Raw genomic sequence first — 22,449 nt, 5'->3', positions numbered from 1 at the left:
ATTGATGTAATTTGGAGTCTAGAGGGCCACATAAAAAGCTACGGCGGGCCAGATTTGGCCCCCGGGCCTTGAGTTTGACGTATGTTTGCAAGCTCAAATTTCTAATTGAAAAAGTTAATTTTGTAAAAGTAAAAGAAATTGCAAAGTAGTGTGTAGAGTATCGACCTATATTTAAAGTATTTAATGCCTAAAGTTGTTACTACTCTATGGTTTGTTAGTTTAATAGTTTTAATTCTAACTCAAATAAGTTATGGTSCCTCACAAAGCAAGACTGAGAYCATTTCAAAGTGCTGCTATGGGGCTATGAACAAGATTTCTGACAAATAAGAGCAGCTTAATTAATACATTTCTCTAACTTAAATTAAAAGTAAAGAAAGGTCTGTGCAGGATTTCCATTTTACATATTCTTTGATGCTACTGGACAGAATATGTCTGTTTGTTTCTGCGCTGGCCCTTTAATGACCTGTCAAACTAATTAGGGCCTTGCTTCTCCAAACTGAGGASAGCATTCAGCSCCCTAACAAATAATTGCCTGTCTGATGCTGCTCTTGCACTTTATTAATTCTAATCTCCTTAAGTGCCTCCTTAAAACCGATTAATCATTAAAAAATGTCAAGAAACCTATCAGTTGTATGGTGTGAACTACATCACGATTGACTAATTCAAATTTGACACTTCTTGAAAGCTCAGGATAAATTAAGCGTTCTGTAATACTCAGTCCTCTGGTTTRCATTTTCAAAATTTAGTTCCTGATAGTATTTATTTCAACTTTAWTTATACATTTTAGAGTACATAATTATGTTTAATGCCACACATCAATGTGTTATACACAGACTACTTGTATTACTATATAATGTATTTGCTAAATTTGCTGTTGCTGCTAAGTTCCAGTTGAATATTGAGCCTTGTAAATGTATCAGTATTCAAACTCCTGTGCTTTGTGGAAAGTTTGAATGACTCAATAATTACCTTTGGTGTCAAAGGAAAACTTGTGTACTTCTTAAAAGAAATGAAAATGCACTTTTCAGATTTTTACATAAGTAATATGTGCCACTGTTGCATCAAATAATAAAATAAATGAAGATTAGTGGTAATGTGACAAAACATAATGAAGTTAAAGGATAATGAGTGCTTTTTAAATGTACATTTAACTGTTGGAAGCCAGCATAGGGCAAGTACACGCATTTATTTCAAACTGTTATCTTTCTTTTGTGTCAATTTTCTACAAAAACAAAACCCACAACGGGGCATAATGGTGCAAAAAAAATGTTCAGCTTTTCTCCAAAAGAAAGGAACATAGTCAAATTGCTTTAATAATATGCACTCGTAATTGGACAAAAAATAACGTCCAATGCAAGTTTTGCATTGAACAATAATGACTAATCGATTGAGTTTGGGTCTGAAACGGTGCAAAGGCATCGGCGTGGTGGAGAGTTAGAGCAACAGAGAGCCGACCTGCTGCAGTTGTGTGAGGGCGCCGCTGGGTGAGACTGAGTCCCTCTCTCGGCTGCTTCGGTCTCCACTGCTCCCTTTTCCCAAAGAAAAGAAGAGGAGATCTAGGTCCGGGGAGGAGGAGGGCCGCCGCCGCCATTATCGGAAAGCTGAGAGAAATTCCACTTTCACACGCGCGATCGGCTCCTAAAATCGCCCAGGACATGAAGGATTCGTGTTGCAGCAGGAGCACATTTCAAAGGAGACACCAGGGCGATTACAACAAACTCACTGTTGTCTGGTGTGCGACACCGGCCCAGCGTTATTATGTGGCCACAACAATGGACAGAATAATGATTGAAAAAGCAACGTGGTGAACCGAGAGGAAGACGTCTGGAGCAGACTTTCTTTTTTTTTYCCCTTTTCTTTCCTTTTTTGTTTCACACGCCCGAATTTCGCAGGCGGAAACCTCCCTTGTGCAAGAATAATCCTGGACATATTTATTTCTTCCCGGCGTTTAAATGCAACAATAAAAAAATATATATATTGAAAAAAAAAAAAAACATTGTTGCAAAAAAAAAAAAAAAAAAGAAAGAAGGGGGCGAGAATCCAGACATGTGTGATGGGGATTCATTTCCACTGACCCCGCCATACGCAGCGTTGTGATATCAGTGATATTTGGGAGCAGTTCCTGGCGTTTATTCTGCGGCTTTTGCTTATGCACATCAGGCGGCGGCGAGGGCTGCGGCAAGCACTGGCCTGACAGATGCGAGAGGAGAAAGGGGAGAAACGCGATGGTATGTATGCCCGATCGGCTTCTTTATTGGCTGACCCGGAGAAGCTGTCGAGGGCTCACACCCAAGACAAAACTGGGTGGAAGTGGGTTCCCTTTAATCGCCGTGTGTCGGCGTGCAGCAGGGGAGGTCAGTGCACAGCCCCGGCGCTGCAGTTGCATTAGGCAGCAGGCCTGGCGTGGTCAGCCCCTCTGAGCACCCTGAAGCCAATGTTCACTGGTAATCCTTAGCGGAACACAGAACTTGTCTCTGTAAGCAGGTTATACAACCCTGCGAGCTGAATTTGCGCTCCAGATCTCTGCTCAGAAGGTGTCAGGTTGTTTTTTTTTTTTTTAAATATCTGTTTATTCGGGCATCAGGCCTAGCTCAGCTGCCCACATTTGTTTTTGACCCTGCTGGACTTTGCCTTTAAAGAAAGGGCAAATTGTGTCACCTCTTTTTCGKKTTTTTTTGTTGGTATTTTAAATACAACTGCTTGGGTAATGTCGAAGTAGCCAAGGTCACTTCATATTATTAGTTTTACCTTATGAAGTGGCCATCATAATGGCATTGCATCAGTACTAATATAGAAGCAGTTATCTGTGCTTTAAAAATAGATGGGGTGAGAAAGTTTATGGCATCTTTTGCTTTGTTGTACTTGTGTTTGAATGTTTTTGGGGGAAATTCTTTTTCTAGTGGCTTTTATTAGTTAGGTTTGAGGAGGAGCATGTGAAGATTATATTTATAGTCTTTTTAGTGTTAAATATTTAATTTAAAAAAAAAGCTTTGACGTGGTAGAACAGGTAAAATGGAGTCTACTGCTGATGAGGACTGATGATTGTTTCATTTGCTTAAAAGTGAACTATAACTGGAGATATATATATATATATCTCCCTGGATTGTTTATATAAATGATAAAAAAAAAGAAATGGCTCAAATACTGATCCTTGAAGAGCACCTGTCTTTATTTGTGCAGCTAAATAGTTGCATTTGTCTATACAAAAATATGTTTTGCAATGGTTGGACAACCAACATTGAAAGCCATAACATATTTTTGAGTTTTAGAAGAGGAAACTATGGTGGGGATTGATGTTAATATCCAAAAATAAAAGCTTAAACATGTTTTTCAGATACATATAAATCAAAACCCAGCAGATTTATTTTGGAAGATTTTCACCCATTTCCCCTGAGGAATATTTAGCATGAATAATTTCTGAAATACCTCAACTTTCTAACTTTTAACCTAAACATGGCAAACTTGTATAAGTTGAGAGTTTAGTTTATTTCAAATTTATATATACACACACATATATATTAAACATTGTGCTATCTTATGTGGTTTGATTATGCTGTTGATATAAGAAGATAGTTGGGGGATGGGAGGATAGATTGTTGGGCTTGAAGGCATTTAAGTTAACATTTATGTTCCAATGAATCAAAGTTTGAAAATTTCTATTGATAAACAATATCATGAATATATATCTGGTCATTTCCCCCCTTTTGTAGCAGCACTGTTTGTCTGGCTTAAAAACAAGGAGAGAACGGCGYGTCGACAGCACAGTCATTTATATGCATGTCACTAAACTCACTGATCAGCTGATACATCACTCGAAGAGCCACTCCCAACATGCTTGTTCTTAGATTTTGGATCTCAGTTCCTGTGTTTTTGTTTTCTTTTAGATCAGCCGAGCAGTGCTGAGAGTAATCTCTGCARTTTTGATGGTTACTGTATAAAATGATCCCTGGTAAAATGCAAAGACCTGGTCTGATTTCTTTTAACTTGTCACCAGTGAAAGTGTTACTCAGGCTAAAGCTGAGTTAATGAATGAAATTTTCAKCAGGTTAATTCAAAAACTGACATTGGGGCCAGTCATATGCAGAGTTCCACCAAAAAGTCATTGCAAAATAGAATTTGTCCACACAACAAAGAAAACATGTCAAACTAGTCCGTCATCCTGCATTGTTGTTGCTGCAGCGCTGCAATTGATAATAAATAAGCTTCCCTTTTTCATGGAAATTTGCGTAAACCTGTGTTTTTCAGGTTTGGCTGCTACTACAGTGTGAGAAAAATCAATGGCTTCTGCCAGCAGATATTATAATGGCTGGCATTAATGTTTCTGTAACACTCCCCTCAGTAGGTTTGGCTTGTAATGAATGATGATGCCAAATAAATACAATAGGGCTTTACTAAAAAAACAAACAAACTTGGAGCTGTACAGTAAGAATGCTAACAGAATAATTTCACACAGTGTGCAACTAATTGATTTAATTTTTGCTTGTACAATGTCACATTTTGGTAAATAATTGATATTTTAATATCGATGAGCAAAAGGGACTATTTTGTCGCTGAAACAATAAGGATGGTGTGCAAAAAAGGTCAGCTCGGTGTTAAATTATAATTCTTGTTTTAGAAGTACACATAGCACAGCATTTAGAAGCATATTGCCATTAGATATATCAGATTTATTTTTTTATTTAAAGTTACTGGTAATTTCATTATTTCCAAATGTGTTCAGTTTATTTGTTTTGTACATTTTCTTGATTAACAAATGCCCATTTTGTCTGACTTCCTTTCTTTTTGTTTGTTTTGACAGGATGTGATTCTTATAAGGAATGAATGAAAGGACCTGCTGCTCTTATCACTGCACTGTTATTTATTATAACTGACGCCCAGCAGAAGAAGGAGCAATCTGATCTGTTCTGTGGATCAGCAGTAGACGGACGAGCATATTAGTGATCTCTTTTATTCAGTGCCTATTTGTGGCAGGATGAGTTTCGAAATGCTATGATGGCGAAAAAGCAAGATGCACGATCGCCCATTTACAACCTCATTGTGGTGGGTTTGTCTGGAACAGAGAAGGAGAAGGGGCAATGTGGGGTGGGCAAATCCTGCCTGTGCAATCGGTTTGTGCGACCCAGTGCTGACGATTTCTACCTGGACCACACATCAGTTTTAAGCACCAGTGACTTTGGGGGTCGTGTGGTTAACAATGACCACTTTCTGTTTTGGGGGGAGGTGTCTCGGGTCCTGGAGGAGGGCCCTGAGTGCAGGATGCATGTTGTGGAGCAAACCGAATTCATAGATGACCAGACATTTCAGCCACATCGTAGCACTGCTATGCAGCCCTATATCAAGCGAGCGGCTGCGACCAAGTTGGCCTCGGCAGAGAAGCTCATGTACTTCTGCACAGATCAGCTGGGTTTGGAGCAAGACTTTGAGCAAAAGCAAATGCCAGAGGGGAAACTGCAGGTTGATGGCTTCCTGCTTTGTGTTGATGTGAGCCGCGGCATGAACCGTAACTTTGATGACCAGCTGAAATTCGTCACAAACCTTTATGGCCAGCTCAGCAAGACCAAGAAGCCCATCGTGCTGGTGCTGACCAAATGTGACGAAGGTGTTGAGCGCTACATCAAAGATGCGCATACCTTTGCGATCACAAAGAAAAGCCTCCCAGTAGTCGAGACTTCTGCTCGCTCAAATATTAATGTGGATCTAGCCTTCCTCACGTTGGTTCAGCTTATTGATAAGGGCAGGGGCAAGCCCAAGATCATACCTTATTTTGAAGCCCTGAAACTCCAGAGTCAGCAGATAGCTTCAGCCAAGGATCGCTACGAGTGGCTCATTAACCGTATCGTCAAGAATCATAATGAAACTTGGTTAAACGCCAGTCGACGAATGAACAACTCACCAGAGTACAAAGAATATGTTTTCTTGGAAGGAACAGCTAAATGCAAAAAGCTTTTTCAACAGCACGTCTACCGGCTGAAGCAGGAGCACATCGAGAGGCGTCGCAGGATATATCTTAGCACTCTCCCTTTAGCACTTAGTTCACTGGTGCCGGATCTCGATGAAATAGATCAACTGAGCTGGTCTGGAGTGCAGAAAGTGCTGGAGTCCAAGCAGCACTTTACTCACTGGTTTGTCGTTCTGGAGGATTCTCCATGGGAAGACACATCTCACATAGACAACATGGAGGATGAGCGAATCCCCTCCGATCTACTGGAGACTGCTGAAGCAGAAGATATATTCAATGCCCATCTGGAGCATCTAAGAAATGAATGTAGACGTGCAGAAATAAGACAGGAGTTTAAGCAAAAGTTAGCATCCTCACCGTTTGTTACGCCCGGTAAACCATGGGAAGAGGCCCGCAGCTTCATCATGAATGAGGAGTTTTATCAGTGGCTCGAGGAGCCGGAGTACTTGGACCTGTACAACCGCCATCAAAAGGAGATTATTGACCGTGCTAAAGAAGACTTCCAGGAGCTTCTGCTTGAATACTCTGAGCTTTTTTATGAGCTTGAGGTGGATGCCAAGCCTAGCAAAGAAAAGATGGGAGCAATTCAGGAGGTTCTGGGAGAGGAGCAGAGGTTTAAGGCGCTGCAAAAGCTTCCTGCTGAAAGAGATGCCCTTGTGCTGAAGCATATTCACTTTGTCTATCACCCCACCAAGGAAACATGCCCCAGTAGCCCTCACTGTGGAGACTCTAAGATTGAGCAACTCCTAGCATCTCGTTTTCCCACCTGTTACCCCTTCTTTGATGTGAAAGCTCATTTTGGGGACACCAAAGCTGATAGAATTAATTTGGTCATCCTAGGTAAGGATGGGTTGGCCAGAGAATTTGCCAATGAGATTAGAGCTCTGTGCACAAATGATGACTGGTATGTTTTAGACGGGAAGATGTATGAGTTGACACTGCGGCCCATTGAGGGGAACGTACGTCTTCCAGTAAACTCCTTCCACACCCCCACATTTACCCCTCATGGATGTCTTTGTCTGTATAACTCAAAAGAGTCTCTATCTTATGTGGTAGAAAGTCTTGAGCGACTTAGGGAATCAACTCTAGGTCGAAGGGATAGCCAGCTGGCTCAACTGCCAACATCCCTTCTTTTAGTCACTAAAAGAGGGGTGGGCTCATATGTTGATATAGGTGGAGACACTGCCTTAAACCTAATAACACAGGGACAACAAGTTGCAAGGAGACTACAGTGCAGCTTTTTAGACCCAGCCTCCCCCGGTGTGGGCTATGGGCACAATGTAAATGAGACTCAGATCAATCAGGTGCTGAGAGGCCTTCTTGATGTTAGAAGGAGCACATCTTTTAGTAGCAGCTCCCCGCCTCTCCTCCCTGAGCCTCCCGGCCTCCGAGACTCTCCACATCAGCCAGCCCAAGAGGCAGACCTGCGCATTGTCATGTGCTTAATGTGTGGAGACCCCTATGACATTGAACAGCTCCTGTCTCCTTTCCTGATGCATCAGCATTGCAGACCTATGTCGAATAGTGGCACTTCTGTGTTGTTAGAGCAGACGGTTGGGGGGCACAAGCTGGCCATAGAGCTTTCTCTCCTCTCATATCATGCCTCGTTCACTTTAAGGAAGAGCAGGTTAGTGCACGGCTATATTGCTGTGTACTCAGTCACCCGGAAAGCTTCCCTGGAGACCCTGTGTGCATTCTTATGTGAGGTTCAGGACATTATCCCCGTTCAGCTGTTGGCAGTAGGAGATAGTCAGGCTGAGCTCACTGACAGCGACTTTGCCTGTGAACAGCTGATTCAGGGGGAGGAGCTGGCCCATGAGATCGAGGGTCGTTTCAATAGTGTGGTTTGTGGATCCGGGGGAGTGGTGGGAGGCCTGCACAGAATAGAAATGTTCCATTCATTTCTGATGGAGGTGGTAGAGAAGCGCAACATCGTGGAGGCCACGCATATGTACGACAATGTTGCAGAAGCGTGCACCGGTGAAAATGTATACTCCCCGCGCTGCATCTCTCCCAGTCCCGTGACCATGTTTGTGGATTCGGAGGATGACGTAGAGCCTTCTCCACCTTATTACGACGGCACTCTCTCCTCTCACGGTGGCGGCTTCAACATGCCTGACTTGGACTCCAGTGACATCTCTGTCATATCTGATATCAGAGACTTTGAAAATAAGCTCAACAACAAAATACCCCCCCAAGTGAGGGTAAAACCAGGTGTCACTTTTGACTTCAGGAAGGTTAGCCGTAGTCCCTACATCGACACCCTGGGTCATCGTCGGTCCCTGCCCTCTGCTGTTACCTGGGTACCTGGTGGAGATGTGGGCTACGACCCCTCAGACTACGCTGAGCCCATTGATGCCGTCTCAAAGCCCCGCCCTAGCAACGAAGAAATCATCTACTCAGTCCCACATGACAGCACACAGGGCAAAATCATTACCATCCGCAACTCCAACAGGATGCATTCAAATGGAAATGGCTCAGACAGCGAGGCGGACAGCAGCTCTTTGGAGCGAAGGAGGAAGTTCTCAGCGATCGGAGTGAAGCCCCGACTGTACCGCGACCGCTCGAAGCGGCTGGGCAAGTTCAGTAGTTTCCGTACAAGCTTTATAGGCAGCGACGATGAAATGGGAGCTCTGTCAAAGTCCAAAGAAGATGACTTTGGGACTTTGAAAGGCGACAGTCTTGTTAATGAGGAGATTGAGGACCCAAAGAAGAGAAACATTCTGAAGAGCCTCAGGAGAACAGCCAAGGTTTGTATTATTACAACCTTTTCTATTCTTAATCTTGGAGAAATTGCAGTAGTTTTTGTCCAAATGTTAAATATTATCATTAAGGACTATTTTGTTTCAGCCTATAGAGTACAGAAGTAATTCCAGCACAGAGGTATATCCCAGTGAGATGGATCTGCAAGCCTTGAGAATTAGCAGCCGCTATGAGGGGAAACCTGGCTTTGATGAATATTTTAAACTAATCAAAAATCCTGTTTTCATCTCTGGCAGAAAACGAGACCAAAGCCGCGTCCATCGATTCCCAAGCCCATGGAGAGCTGTTACTTTGGAGTGCCACTAGCAAGTGTGGTCTCCCCAGACAGACCAATTCCACTTTTCATAGAGAAGTGCGTCCACTTCATTGAGAAAACAGGTGAGTTCCTTTGGTGCATTGAGAAGATTACAGACCATTACAGATTGTTCATTTAGGTTTGTGCAAGCGGCACTTCAAAAGTACCGGTTCAAATCAACACTCAGGGCTCAGCATCCCAAGTTTGCGGCTTTAAATAATTAAAGAGCAAAATGAGAATTTCTACTTTAATAATCCTATCATTCAGCCTACGCCACTTATAAAAATGAAAGTGTTTCTGTGCGTAAATAAAGACTTAAGTGCTTTTTGAAAGACTAGAGAAAATAATTAGTCATAATGAACAGTTTAACATATGAAAAGGGAAAACTGAAAATGCATTAATTTGTAGGAGTGACTTGGTAAACAAGAATGCTTCAGTTATCTTTTCAAGATCATTATCTTTAATATGTATTTCTTCTTATCAGTTACTGGCCAGTAGAACACAATACATGTTTACTTTACATTGATCTTTTGTTTCTAACCGGATGCCGCGGCAGCCGATGCTCATCCAACAATTGCTTTAAAGCAAATATTATGCTCAGTTAAGGTCAGTGCTGACTCATTCGTAAATCGGCTGGAATCAGCAGAAGTGCTCCAGATTGCGCTGTCCATATCTTCGCTAGCTGAAGACTGCCAGATAAGCTTGAAGTGTTGCTTCCACTAAAGGCACTGCCCAGACAAACACAATGACACCCAGTCATTTCTGTATGAGTCGGTGTGTTTGTATTCTTCTTTTGGAAAGAAGAATGCAGTTCATAATATGTGAACTGCATTATGTGAACTAATGCAGTTCACATATTCACATATTATGTGAACTGCATTAGTTCACATAATATGTGCTGCATCTGGTCAAGATATGTTTAAAAAAAACTGAACAAGTAGAATTCATATAATCTGTTCTTTTATCTCGGTTCATTGAAACTGAGATAAAATAATAAATATCTCGGTTTATTAAAACTGAGATAAAAGACTGAATATCTAAAAAAATCACATTTTGACCCAGCTGCACTGCATGCTTGAAGAAATAAAATGAAAATTGGTCAGATAGATTTATCACCAACATTAGCTCAGGATCCAGTGTCTTTGCACTTCCAGCAGCACAACTACTCACACGCATCTAAAACGTGGTTACGTTTAATTTAATGTTTAGACTTAGTGGATTCTTATACAATATTAAACAATACTTTTTCTCTACTTCTCTTCCTCTCTGAGTAATTTCTCTTGGAAACAATTTGCTTCAACCAGTCATTTCTCTTTATTTGGGCTAATTTGCTCCAGTTTACAGCAAATTCTCTGATACAAAGATGTTTTTTTTATCATTGCAACCAATAAAATTACCCCTAGTTTTCCTTTTAGCATAGTTTGCAGTTTTGATAATTAGGTTAAAGGTTAAATTCAGTTTATTCATATTGCGCCAATTCACAACAAATGGATTGGCTCCGTAAAAATCCATCGGAGGTCCCAGTCAACAGAAAGGCTCTCATCTCTGAATGCTTTCCTCGTAAGATTTGTATTTTCTTTTTTCCCCCTCAGCCTTCGTGCTGAGCTGACATCTGCTGACGACAGATTTTCTCTATATGTTCATCTGCTCCGGGCGTGGGACTCGCACAAAGTCAAACTAAAGGCCTGAGAAGTAGTCATTTGCGATAAAGAATCGGAGTTTATGCTGCTCAGTTTACATTACGCGTCGATGCCGGCGAGCGCTTCCAAAGGTTTGCTACCGAGAACCTGGAGAAAGTCGCAGAGAGGCAAAAGCTGAAACAAAGTGATATAAAAGCTCAGTTTAGTTTAGTTTAGTCCATGAAGACAACTGGAGAGCTCCAAATGATCAAAACATGCTTTCTTCTTTTTCAGAGCTTTGTAACCTGATCACGTAATTTGCTTGGTGCTTTTGGAAAGCGTCTGTATAGTCACGTCTGTTTGCAGAATTGCTGATGAACCGTTTGTGCTTTTCCTTTTTACGCTACTAAGCCTCCCTCAACACACACACACCTTTCTTTCTCTGCTTGCTTCGTCCGCCCAGGCCTGAACACAGAGGGGCTGTACCGTGTGAGTGGCAACAAGTCCGAGATGGAGAGCATGCAGAAGCAGTTTGAACAGGGTGAGTTGCTCATGTGTAATTATCTGACTCTGAAAACATAAACGTAGGGCTGTCAAAAGGAAAGTGACAGGCTGCTGCTGATGATGACGGAAACCGGCGCACCGGCTTTCTCATCTGATCCGACTTTCTCATCTTTCCCCTTCAGACCACGGATTAGACCTGGTGGAGAAAGACTTCGCCATAAACACTGTGGCTGGAGCTCTCAAAAGCTTCTTCTCAGAGCTGCCTGAGCCCCTGGTGCCTTGTGCTCTGCAGGTGGAGCTATTGGACGCTTTCAGTAAGCAAACACTGCTGGGCTGGGAGGGTCCTCGCACAAAACATAAAACGATTATTTCCTTAGGAGGGATGGGAGCTCATCTGGTCTTGCTATTGTTTTGTGTGTTTGCGGTATTTGGGGAGTTAAGGTTGTCCCGACGAGCTAGTGACAGAGTTCAGCTGAAATTTGATCCGACGGATTAGTGGTGAGAGAGAACTCTGTGTTTGTGCAGAAATCATGGACCGAGAGCAGAGGCTGTATGCCATGAAAGACGTCCTGAGGAAGTTCCCCAAGGAGAACTACGACGTCTTCAGATACGTAGTGAGCCACTTGAACAGGTAAGCTTTCTGACTTCAATCCTGGTCTAACCGATCTACAGGTTTGCATTCGTTTTGACCGTGTAAGACTTTGAACTTTTTCCACATTTTTTGTCACGTGGAAAACTTTCATTCCTCGTAAGTCAGAATCTCAAACGATCTGCAGCTGTCATTGCAGCAGAACGTGGGGTTTGTATCCTTTTCGTTCCACATTATGCTCACGCCCTTCTTCATGTTGATCTGTCACATAAAATGCCTTGAAACACCTTTGCAGTCGTAACGCTACAAAATGTGAAAACTTGCGCTGTATTAGTTGCTTTTTCTTTTGCGTGGTGCTGTAGATGATGTGGCGTTGTGTGTTTGTTCCCAGGGTGAGCCAGCTGAGCAGAGTCAACCTGATGACCAGCGAAAACCTGTCCATCTGCTTCTGGCCCACCCTCATGAGGCCCGACTTCACCACGATGGACGCCCTAACTGCCACGCGCACCTACCAGACAATCATCGAGACCTTCATCCACCAGTGTGCTTTCTTCTTCTACAACCAGCCGCTGATCGACTCCCCGACGGGCCTCGGGGGCCTCCCCGCCTCGCCCACCACCACCCTGGGCGGGAGCTCCGCCTACTCCTGCTACCGCTCCTCGCCTCCCCACACCGCCGCGCACTTCAGCCCCCTGCAGCAGTCTCCGCCCACCACGCCGCAGTCGCCCCTTCAGTCCCTGCTGCCGCCGCTCCACCAGCACCCCCACACCCACCATCCTCCTGCTGAACAAGAGACACTGTGAGAGACGATGACACCGCGTGTGCCCCATGATGATGCTGGACCTTGTCACCGATACACACAAAACGCATTCAGACGCGAGAACAACAAAAAGAAAACAAAGCAACATCTCAAACTTGGACAAACCTAGGTTATGTGGGAGTGGGTGGGGAGGTGGTGGTGGGGGGTGGTGGGAGGGGCAGGAAGTGATCGTGGTCATAGTTGTGTGAAATGTGGCATGCTTCCATTATCAGTGAGGCGGAGGACGCTGCAAGGCTACACTACCAAGAAACCTCCAACCCAAGCTGGACTGAATGATTTTGTTTTTTTTTATGTGTAATATTAATTTTTCTTAAAGTACCACCACTGGATTTATGGACCAGCCCCCCTGTAGGGCAGCAGTTTGCTCCATAGAAGCAGAAGATTATCGCCTGCCCCCCCCCCCTTTTTTTTTTAAGCATTTCTCATGTTGCTCTATTTGAGGGGCTCACCATGGTGGGAAAGGAAAGAGGGTGGGGTATCATATCCAGGGATGCACTTTAATGATCACTGTTTTTCTTTGCTTATTTCTGCTTTGTTTTAATTTCTCAGCTCAAACAGCCATACGTACCATTGCCTCAACCGAGCTCTGGCAGATCAAACTTTGTTTACATCATGTTTTTTTTTTTTTTTTCCTTGTTTTTGTTTTTAAATCCACAGACCTATCTGAAGCACTTTTTGATAGTGTAGTGTTAAATATGAAGAAATGCCACATAGGTTAATTATCCATATTGTTTGTTTTTAGTGGCTGAATGTGGCACGAGTGCAGGATCTTTTTTTGTAGAAAAAAAAAAAGCAAAGTTAGTCTTCTAATTAGATCCAGTTGTCCCCCCTGTTTTGGGTTGTGATGGAAAGTCTGAATCTGCTTAATGTTCCTCATTCATCCAGACATGTGGGGAAAATAAGGAAAAAGAAATTCTTCTCATCTTCTAGCTGTTTGTTGATCCGAGCGGATGTTCAGGGGCTTTTTTGTATTTTTTTTTTTTATCAGACATCAGTTGAAGGAGAACTGTTGCCATGTTGAATGTGTAACCTAGTCGCATCATCATCCTCATCGTCGTCAGCCAGTGTCCATGGAAACCAAAATGCTTGAAACGCGATAGGTAGCTCGGTGCGTTGTCGTGCTGTCCGTCGACCCTCAGCTCCTTGTATTCACGTCATATTAAGAACCTTTAACCGGGTCTGGGATCTTTACTGTTACTGCTGGTTCCGCTGAGACGGAACCTGGTCGGAGAGAAGCGAAACCCCTGCTGCGGTTGGGACCCGTTTCGGGGAGCGTCTGCTCACCGTTTTCAGAGGCAGCTCTGCAAAATGAAGGCCCTCTTAACTTTAACCTTATGAACTTTTAACAAGAAAGTAGCCTGCTGTCTTTCAAATGCGAGGATTGTAGCACTGTCTTTTGGTTGCGTTTGCATTGGGCTCATCTGTTTTACTGGTACTGTTGGGGGATTGTAATTTTTGTGTTCAACAGACTGGAACAAGGAAGAAGAAGAACAAAAAAAAAAATGAAGTGTTTTTCTCAGACTGCTCTGAGCTTCAAGCTTCGACCATTCAGACCAACATGATACCTGGGAGTGTATAAATAATATTGCTGCATTATTTGGCTTTCAGCAAAAAAGGAAAGGAAAGAAAAAAAATAGAGAGAGAGGAAAAAAATACCCGACCAAATGTGCCGTTGGAAGGATCAACGAGTGGGTGCACACCACGTCTTCGTTATGGTTGTTTATTTGTACGTTGTGGGGAGGGGGAGGGAGGGACGCCGCCCTTTAGTTGATGGTAGAAAACATTTCTAGTGTGTATTTCAATTATCGGAGGTTCCTTTTTATGATTTTTGTGAATGGTTTAAAAGGCCACTTAAAATTAGTGCATGATTAAAAAAAACAAAAGAAAAGAAAAAAAAAAACATAAGACCACACATAAAGGGAGGAGGATGAATGCCCTCTTTCTGTTTTTAAAACATGAAGTAAGTGTGCGAACAAGAATTGATTTAGCTGAAAAAGTTCATGTATTGTGTGCACCAGGAGCAAACGGTGGAATTTGTCTGACCGAGAACGTTTGAATATGAAGGCCTTATGTGAACTGTATTATAGTTAATAAATTAAATCTTGTAAAACTTCCTGCATGTGTATGGATGTGTATGTTTTTGTTGATCTAATTTTCCAGTCTGACTTTTGGTTTTGGTATTCAAAGCACTAAGAAACTTTTGAGTACCAAGCATCCTACTTGTTGGAACAGCAGTGTGTATTTATATTTGACTTACTTTCTGACCAAAACCCAAGCAGCAGAACCGAACCTCCTAGAATGAATCACATTTTATTCAATTTGAACCACAGATAAAGAGAAAGATAAACTTCACTTTATCTTTAGAAAAATGCGCCTGACATTAGTTCGCGGTAGCAAAATGACTTTCAAGTAGTACGAATACTTTTCCATTGCACTGTACATTTTATCTTCAAAGTTATGAGCAGACACCTTCAGCAACATGAACACTTGACATATTTTACGCAGGAACAATGACTCAACAGGCACTTATACTAAAGCTTATTAAGCAGAAGCTTTCGTATAAACGCCCCGGTGTATGAAACTCTAAGAAACATCTATTATTCACAGCATATCCGTCATGAACGACTGCACTCTTTTAGGAGAGCACCTTTCGTCACAGTATCCCTAAACCTCTCTGGACGGTCATAGCTTTGAAAGGATCACTGCGACACCTTGTGGCCGTTCAGATGTAGAGCAGGGGGAAAAAAAAGATTTGGGTGTGTCCCATCTAGCAGATTACCATGCCGTTACGAATTTATGCGCTTGGATCGTCTAGCTTTGTGGGAAATAGCTAAACTAATTACAGTGCAAATATTTAGGCAAGCGAGAACGTCTTGTACCAGAAGTATCCTATCAAAAATTGGACTTTTGTCTTTTTTTCTTCCACATCTAAATGGAACCCGTTATGCTTAAATGCTGTCAGACAAGCGTCCAGAATCAACGCTACGATTCGGATGCAATTTGGTGCACGACCAATGATGAGGATGCAAATTATCCGCTCTTCAAGGAGCTGTCTTGTGTAGTACAGCCACTAGAGGGCACCAGCGGCGGCGCAACGCAGAGCAGTTACCAGGCATCAGTCAAATCAGCCAGTCACCAGACTCAGATGACGCCCTGTTATTAGAAAGCAAACCGGCAATTGCGTGATGTGACAACATTTATGCAGCCTATGAAATTGAATCAGGCTGACAGTCTGTCAGATGCGCTCGGAACTGCATGCAACACATTTCTGGATTTCCAACATCTAAACCTGATCTCTCTTCCTTCTTTAGTAATTGTTGCTTTGAAAGGTGACGGCTCTTCCGAGTTACTGAATTGGCAGCTAATTGCCCAGCCAATCAGAGAGCTGCCTTCAGAAGACGCTGGCAGGAGGCAGAGCAGCTTTAAGGTCATAAGGTGCAGAAAATGGACTTTGTCGATAGTTTTATTAATCTCAGCTACAAATAGAGTATGTCTATGAAGTTACCGCTATGTACTGTTGAATTGCATGGTTGGCTTTTTGCTTTTTCAGTCTGTTAGAAATATGTTGGCTTACAAGGTCAGAACTTTCTGATTTATGATGTGCTGTGGACTCAGCTGTTATACATCYGTCAGTTCCTTTGTATTGCAATAACAACAGTTTTTCCAAATGGTTTTGATTGTAGTTTGAGTGCTTAAATAATTAATTTACCTTCTTAATAGTCATAYTGTTGAAGTTTAAACCTGACGGTTTATTGCTCCGTTTCAGAACCACATAAGCAGATGTACTTATTTATGGATACTTTTAATAAAGGACAACTTAAAGAGACCTGAAGGAACTTGGTGCATTCTGATCAATGCCTCCCGACAGCCACATCTCTCAGTGAAATTAGGTGCCATATGTTGTCTGCAAAGCATTTATATTCATATTTTTCTGTGGTATGAATAATGTAACAGTGACTTTACTGAATAAAAACAGAATTGAGTGGATAAGTTAGATTTTATTGTATATATTGTGTAAGCCACACAGATTGTAAGATTGAAATTTGAAACAAGATATTTAGATGCACCGTTTTGCCAGGAAACCAGTTTCAAAACAAATGGCAACAATTCAAATTAAATTGAGTGAATGGTCTGAAATTTGCCAGAAGAGTGCCGGCGGTGGTTTCAATTACAATTGTCCAAATATTTATTTGTATTTTATATGTATTCTATACATACCCGTCCTTTTCTTTCTGGAGGCTGGTGTCCATCTTTGCTAACATGAAACATTGGGCTCTGTCTAACGTTAGGTCAAATAGTTTTAATCGGAAAAAAAAAGAAAACGGTTGGAAATGACAGAAGCCATGGCATATGAAAGATAGCTTTATTGCACAAGGTGTTAGAATGATCTTTTTAGTTTTTGCTTTTTCATAGAAAATGTACCTTTGAACACAAGCAATTGCTGTAACAAGCAACTTAAAGAAATGTTTGGGATATCTTCAACGGTTTTTTTTTTTTTTTTTTTTTTACATTTTTCATACATTTTTCCATCAATTTTTCCCTTTTAGCAAGCATGCAATGACTTTTCCGAGGGTCGAACAGAATATAAAATAATGATATTAAAAAAAGTAAATGGGACAAATGACAACATCAAAATACGTTGTTGTTTTTTTTAAAAAAAGACTAAAAATTCTTCAAATTAGTAGTATCAAAAACATAAGAGGGGAAAAATGTATTTGTCCATCTTAAGAAAAAAGAAAAAAACAAAAACAATTTGTTATGTTATTTCAATTTTGAAAGCGGGACTTTCCACCTTGATGCGTCCCCTGATTTATTCTGAAGAAAATAGCTCTTCATACAAAACTGTGTTTTATGTACAAGACTCAATTTAAAAACAACACTGACAAAGGTAGCGATGACGGGTCCTCAGTTTATCTCAGTGGGGAACGAAGGCGAGAGCCAAAACGATGCCGTTTCACAACGCGGCTCCGGTCCAGTATATACACAATACAATGGTAGTCTGTATGACCAAAAGAGCCACAAGTCCCTGATTTTACTTGGCTGAACTGGTGTGTAACACAGGCCGTGTACTGTTGGACCCCTGGAACCTAAACCTCTGACAAAACTGAAGAAGTGAAATCAAATCAACAGACCAACGAAAAACCCCTCCTTTCCTCTAAACAAGCAAGCAGACAGACAAACAGAGCAAATGGGTAAATAAATAGTCAACACAAAATACTATCCTGGGACAAAAAGGCCTTCCCATAGGTTCTTGTGTTCATGTACAACAGTGCGAAAAGGATCATGGGGAGGGATGAGGTGGAGATGAAGAAGAGTGGGACATTTACAGCTCTTCAGACAAGACGACGACAAAGATATCAATTCCGTGAACATCATATAATTCTCATAACTGAATTCCCTGACATATAACATCTCTTGACATTAATATTATTAATACTTCATTCACATTATGACTGGCATTCAGTTCAGCTTATTTATTTGGCTGAGAAGCAAATAACTACATCTCGGGAGGATTTATAGCCACAAACGCAGGCCTTAAAACCGGAGAGCAACCCAAGTCGTCTCCAACCACTTTGCAGCAAACTGCTGCATAAAGGTGTTTTGGGGATCCACTGAGATAACAACATACAGTGCCTTGCTAAAGAATGCATCCCTCTTGAAATACTTTTTTTTGTTTCATGTAAACCTATTGATAATCGCACGTTATTTCACACCCACCACCGATTTTACTCCACTTTATGCTGCTTTGTCACATAATATCCCAATAAAATACATTGAAGTTAGCGGCTGTGATGTGGAAAAGAGGCATAACAGCTTTTACAAGACACTGTAACTTTTGAATCTTACCATATTAACCTAAACCAAGCACTCGGGCTAGTAACAAGCTATATAAGAAGACATCATTGAAGGCCTGGTATTGTGATTGCCCCCCCCCCGCCCCCAAAAAGCCACACAAACAACCAAGGCGTCACAGCCCAGGGACGGTGTAATCTTCCCACCCTGCTTTCTGCCAAGCCCGTCTCCACAACAGAGAGAGGGTCACTCTTCCTTAGCTGGCCAGCACGCACTAACATACAGAATATCTCACATATATACTAAACATTTTCTTTCTTAAGTCCAACTTTTCTTAAATTTTCTCTACTTCTAAATTCAGTGATTGAGCGATTGTCTCCTTTCTTAAAATTTGCCGGTAGCGTTAAACCGCTGTGTATAACTATCACGTCGGTGTAGCGCATACAGTTTATACTTTGTCATCATTTCCCTTAGACGTCAGTAATATACCTACATAGAAATATATATGTAAAATTCTTTATAATAATACCAAATATTCTCTATTTGTAAGGTGAGAAATTACAGCTGCTTCACCGGGGTTTGTAGTGACTGGACTGAAGAGTTGAGACACCGTTCAGCCGCAGAGAGATGAGTGGAGAATACTGATTTGTGGAGGTGAATCTGAATCGTTGCCTTTTGGAGTCGCGATTAAAAAAGGGAAATCTGCCAATTCTTGTTGGGGAGAGACACCAAGAGAGTGAGAGAGAGCGTGGGAAAACAGGGGACTTAGCTGAAGTCCTGCAAACTGACCAAAAAAACCAAACAAAATAAGTCAAATCAAAAACTATGAAGGACATTGTGTTTGAGTGTGTGTGCGTGTGTGTGTGTGTGTGTGTGCGTGTGTGTGTGTGTGTGTGTGAGAAAAAACAGGATGGTCGCACAGCTTCATACTGGCTATTATAGTTTTCATGAACTCAGAGCCTTCAGCTCTTTGGTTACAGTCAATATTTGCAAAAATGACCACGGAAATCACATTCTGCATTTGGCTGTGTGTCTCCTGCAGGAACTTAGTGGAGCTGAGCACCAGCCGGCTGGAACTGTTAGTTGGAGTTAGTAGTTCTCGTATATTTAGTTCCATTTGAACATGAACAGTAGGGTTAGCTGGGTCTCTGTCTGGACGGGGCGGGACGCCTCCAACGCCTCCGTCCCCTTGAAGGAAAAAGTAGACAGGAAGCTGGGCGGCTCGCCACGAGCTCGGCTTTCAGAAAGATGCCCGCGAGCCTGTTGTGGCCCAGACTTATGAGTGCCAGAGTGGTGCTGGCTACGGAGGCGGGGGGGCAGCGGTGCGAGTCTGTGCAGTGGACCGGACTACACCAGCGTGTAGGACTTGGAGTAGGCCCCCACGCTCTGCTTCTGCAGCCTCCCCAGCGCCGAGGAGCTGCTCTCGAGCAGCGAGTCTCTGGAGCCGCCCACCTTGTTGCTGTTGGTGGGGTTGCTGCTCGTGCTGGACGTGGAGGCCGTCGCTGCGTTGTTGGAGCTGGGCATGGTGAGAGTCCTCTGGGGCAAGGTGGAGGTGCTGGAGCTGGCGCCCAGGCTGCCCAGGCCGGAGTGACCCAGCGTCAGGGCCTGCTGCTTAGCCGGGTCTAGAGTCTTGTGACGGCCCTGGGTGTGGTATGCCCGCTGCGTCAGGCTGCGGATCGAGGCTTCCCGCGGCGGCACGGCTGGACACGGGTCGTGCAGAGAGTCCCCTTGCTTGCGGAAGAATGGGTCTGCCTTCATGTAAAGGGGTAGATTGCAGAACTCGCCTGTTGGAGGGGAAAAAAATAACAATAATCAGGACAGGAATGCAGTTTTCTTTTTAACTGAAAAGGAATCTGAGTTCTTGTTGATTTCAGGGATCAACCTGTGACCATTTTCTGCAGATCTAGATCCAATAGAGAAACAATGGCAACAGCTGAAAAGTTGCACAAAAGCACTTCAGCCAATCTGACCTAGAATCAGGTGACGGAAGAACAGGAAGAAATGTCAAACTCTAGATTTGCAAATCTGGTATTTAAACTGGAATTTCAGCTAAAGTGTTTCTAGAGTGTTAATTCAGATAGGCTCAATACGAACGCATACCAAATTATTCAGCTTTGTTTCTAAAAACATTTGTAAAATCTTTTTTTTTCTTCTACTAAACTGCTAGACACTACACTGTCTTGGTCCTTGGCTCATAAAATCCCAATAAAGATTTCATATTGCTGTGACGACACAACATGTGGAGAAGTTCTAGGGGCATGAAAACKTCTGCAAAGCACCGTAAAACCGCTACGCAAATTGTCCCACTTACTTTTGTTTGCCCGGTGGGGAATTGGCACCGCCACGTTCTTCCCGCGGTCGTAGTCCTGCGGTTTGGGCGGCGAGGCGGTGAAGCGGCAGATGCCCGGCTCAGACGGCGTGCTGAGGGAGGTCATGCTGTCCGCGGGGTCGTTGGTACCGGTGGTCATCTGGTCCGACGAGCTGTCGGAGATGAAGCACTCCGTGATGGTGAACTTGGCGTGCTGCAGGTGCTCCTCCAGCTTGGCGTGCTCGTATGCTCGGGCCAGCTCCTCGTAGGTGGAGGAGGCGCTCTCCGTCGACACCATGCTGTTACGACCTTTGTCTGGAAGAACAAAGGAGGCATGCTCAGAAACTTAAATACCGCACGTCAGCGTTTTACTTTTTCCAACAAACGGTAGCGGTTGGATTGACAAACCCGTGTCTTGAGAGAGGCTGGCGCTGTAGCTGTCGCTCTCCGTGGCGGTGATGCCGTGGGAGCCCATCGTCCGCCAGTCGGACGTCAGAGTCCGCGCCGAAGCTGTGGACTGACTCGGTCGACTCAGCGTCCACTGGCTGGAGTATCTGTTCCTGGAGCTGTGAGCGGACTTTATGCTCTTCCTGGACACGGGGTCTGAGCGAATACAGAGATCAGAGTTCAGCTCGGCGTCAACTATTCAGCCGTCAAGACGCCTACTTCCAGACGTCTGAGCATCAAAACACGAGGCGAGCTCACTTGTGCCAGGCCGGATGTCTGACATGTCAATCAGAGGTCCTGAATTCTGGATCAGGGCCTGGTGGTGCAGAGACACGCCCGTGCAGAAGTTCTGCGGATTCACCGACTGGCTGAACTCGGTGTCTGTCACCGGCACCGCTGCCTTGTCCTCTCCTGCCGCAGACACGTGGAAATGCAGTTTTTAGACACTCCTGCTGTAAAACTGACCACTCAGGACAGATGATTTTAGCGTCCTGTTATCCAGTGACTTGCCTATCTGCTTGATTCCCTCCTTGTCCTCGATGAGAAGCTGAACTCGGGGGATGTCGATGTGGAGCCTCGGTCCTTGCGGAGGGCCCTTCACCGGCGTGTCTATACTGCGATTGTTCTTGCTGGACACACGAACACACGATGGTGTCAAATGTTGCATACAGAGTAGATATAAAACATACATTTTTAAATCTTGCAACATATTCTAAATTAGATTTAGGTCTGAATATGCTTTGATCCCAACTGTTTCGGTTTAGTTCTGTGTTGTAGGAGTCAGTGTTCTGGATTGACCTGCAATCCTTCCTTCTACTTTCTATTAGCTCTGATCAAGGTTTCACCATTACAGATGAAGTTTTATTCCACAATTAGCATTTTACTGGTAGCCAAAAAATGGCAGCTTCAGGCTCGTCTGAAAAGAGCATCTTTTTATTTTTTATTATTTATTTCAAACAGACATAAATAAATTATGTCTCGTTTTTTCTTTAAAAACAAGAAAAAAATGTAAATGTAAACAAATTATCATGCCCATTGACATACAATTTTGGAAAAGTAGCAGGAAGGATATACAAGATTTTGTGACTTCCTGTCCCTCTCATACTCACTTAAATCTCACATTTTCATCCCTAAATGTACAATTATTTACACATTTTTAATATCAAGAGCATTTTTGGTCTTCGAGACTCCCATTCTATGCAACATATTTCCCAATAAGTTCCTTTTTTTTTTTTTTTTTTTATAAACTTTATTTTTATTTATTTTTACCAAAAACACATTCCAACAGTTACATTCTTCTGTCTCTTACTGACATACATCTTCAGCATTGCAACTTGACAAAAGACGAGACA

General features: G+C 42.9%; 2 protein-coding genes across 3 annotated transcripts in view; one reads left to right on the top strand and one right to left on the bottom strand.

Moving 5' to 3' along the window:
• Positions 1 to 1,430: 1,430 nt before the first annotated feature.
• Positions 1,431 to 14,663, top strand: arhgap35b (Rho GTPase activating protein 35b). The gene is made up of 7 exons (XM_008427584.2): positions 1,431 to 2,228; positions 4,799 to 8,709; positions 8,959 to 9,100; positions 11,100 to 11,177; positions 11,323 to 11,454; positions 11,666 to 11,771; positions 12,121 to 14,663. The coding sequence occupies exons 2-7, from the start codon at positions 4,990 to 4,992 to the stop codon at positions 12,530 to 12,532; spliced, it is 4,590 nt and encodes a 1,529-aa protein (XP_008425806.1). The 5' UTR covers positions 1,431 to 2,228; positions 4,799 to 4,989; the 3' UTR covers positions 12,533 to 14,663.
• A 2,234-nt stretch (positions 14,664 to 16,897) lies between these two features.
• The window catches only part of LOC103475741 (Down syndrome cell adhesion molecule-like protein 1 homolog), a 70,998-nt gene continuing 65,446 nt past the window's right edge, over positions 16,898 to 22,449 (bottom strand). For both annotated transcript variants that reach the window (XM_008427582.2, XM_008427583.2), the window contains exons 29-33: positions 21,608 to 21,726; positions 21,356 to 21,508; positions 21,059 to 21,253; positions 20,654 to 20,965; positions 16,898 to 20,126 (exon numbers count right to left, since the gene is read on the bottom strand). In XM_008427582.2, coding sequence (XP_008425804.1) covers positions 19,690 to 20,126; positions 20,654 to 20,965; positions 21,059 to 21,253; positions 21,356 to 21,508; positions 21,608 to 21,726 — 1,216 coding nt within the window. In that variant the 3' untranslated portion in view covers positions 16,898 to 19,689. The remainder of the gene's footprint in view (positions 20,127 to 20,653; positions 20,966 to 21,058; positions 21,254 to 21,355; positions 21,509 to 21,607; positions 21,727 to 22,449) is intronic.

The sequence above is a fragment of the Poecilia reticulata genome, linkage group LG14, assembly GCF_000633615.1.
Source record: "Poecilia reticulata strain Guanapo linkage group LG14, Guppy_female_1.0+MT, whole genome shotgun sequence".
Lineage (NCBI taxonomy): Eukaryota > Metazoa > Chordata > Actinopteri > Cyprinodontiformes > Poeciliidae > Poecilia > Poecilia reticulata.
Note: the sequence above shows the minus strand (reverse complement) of the source record. Positions and strands in the feature narration are given on the sequence as shown.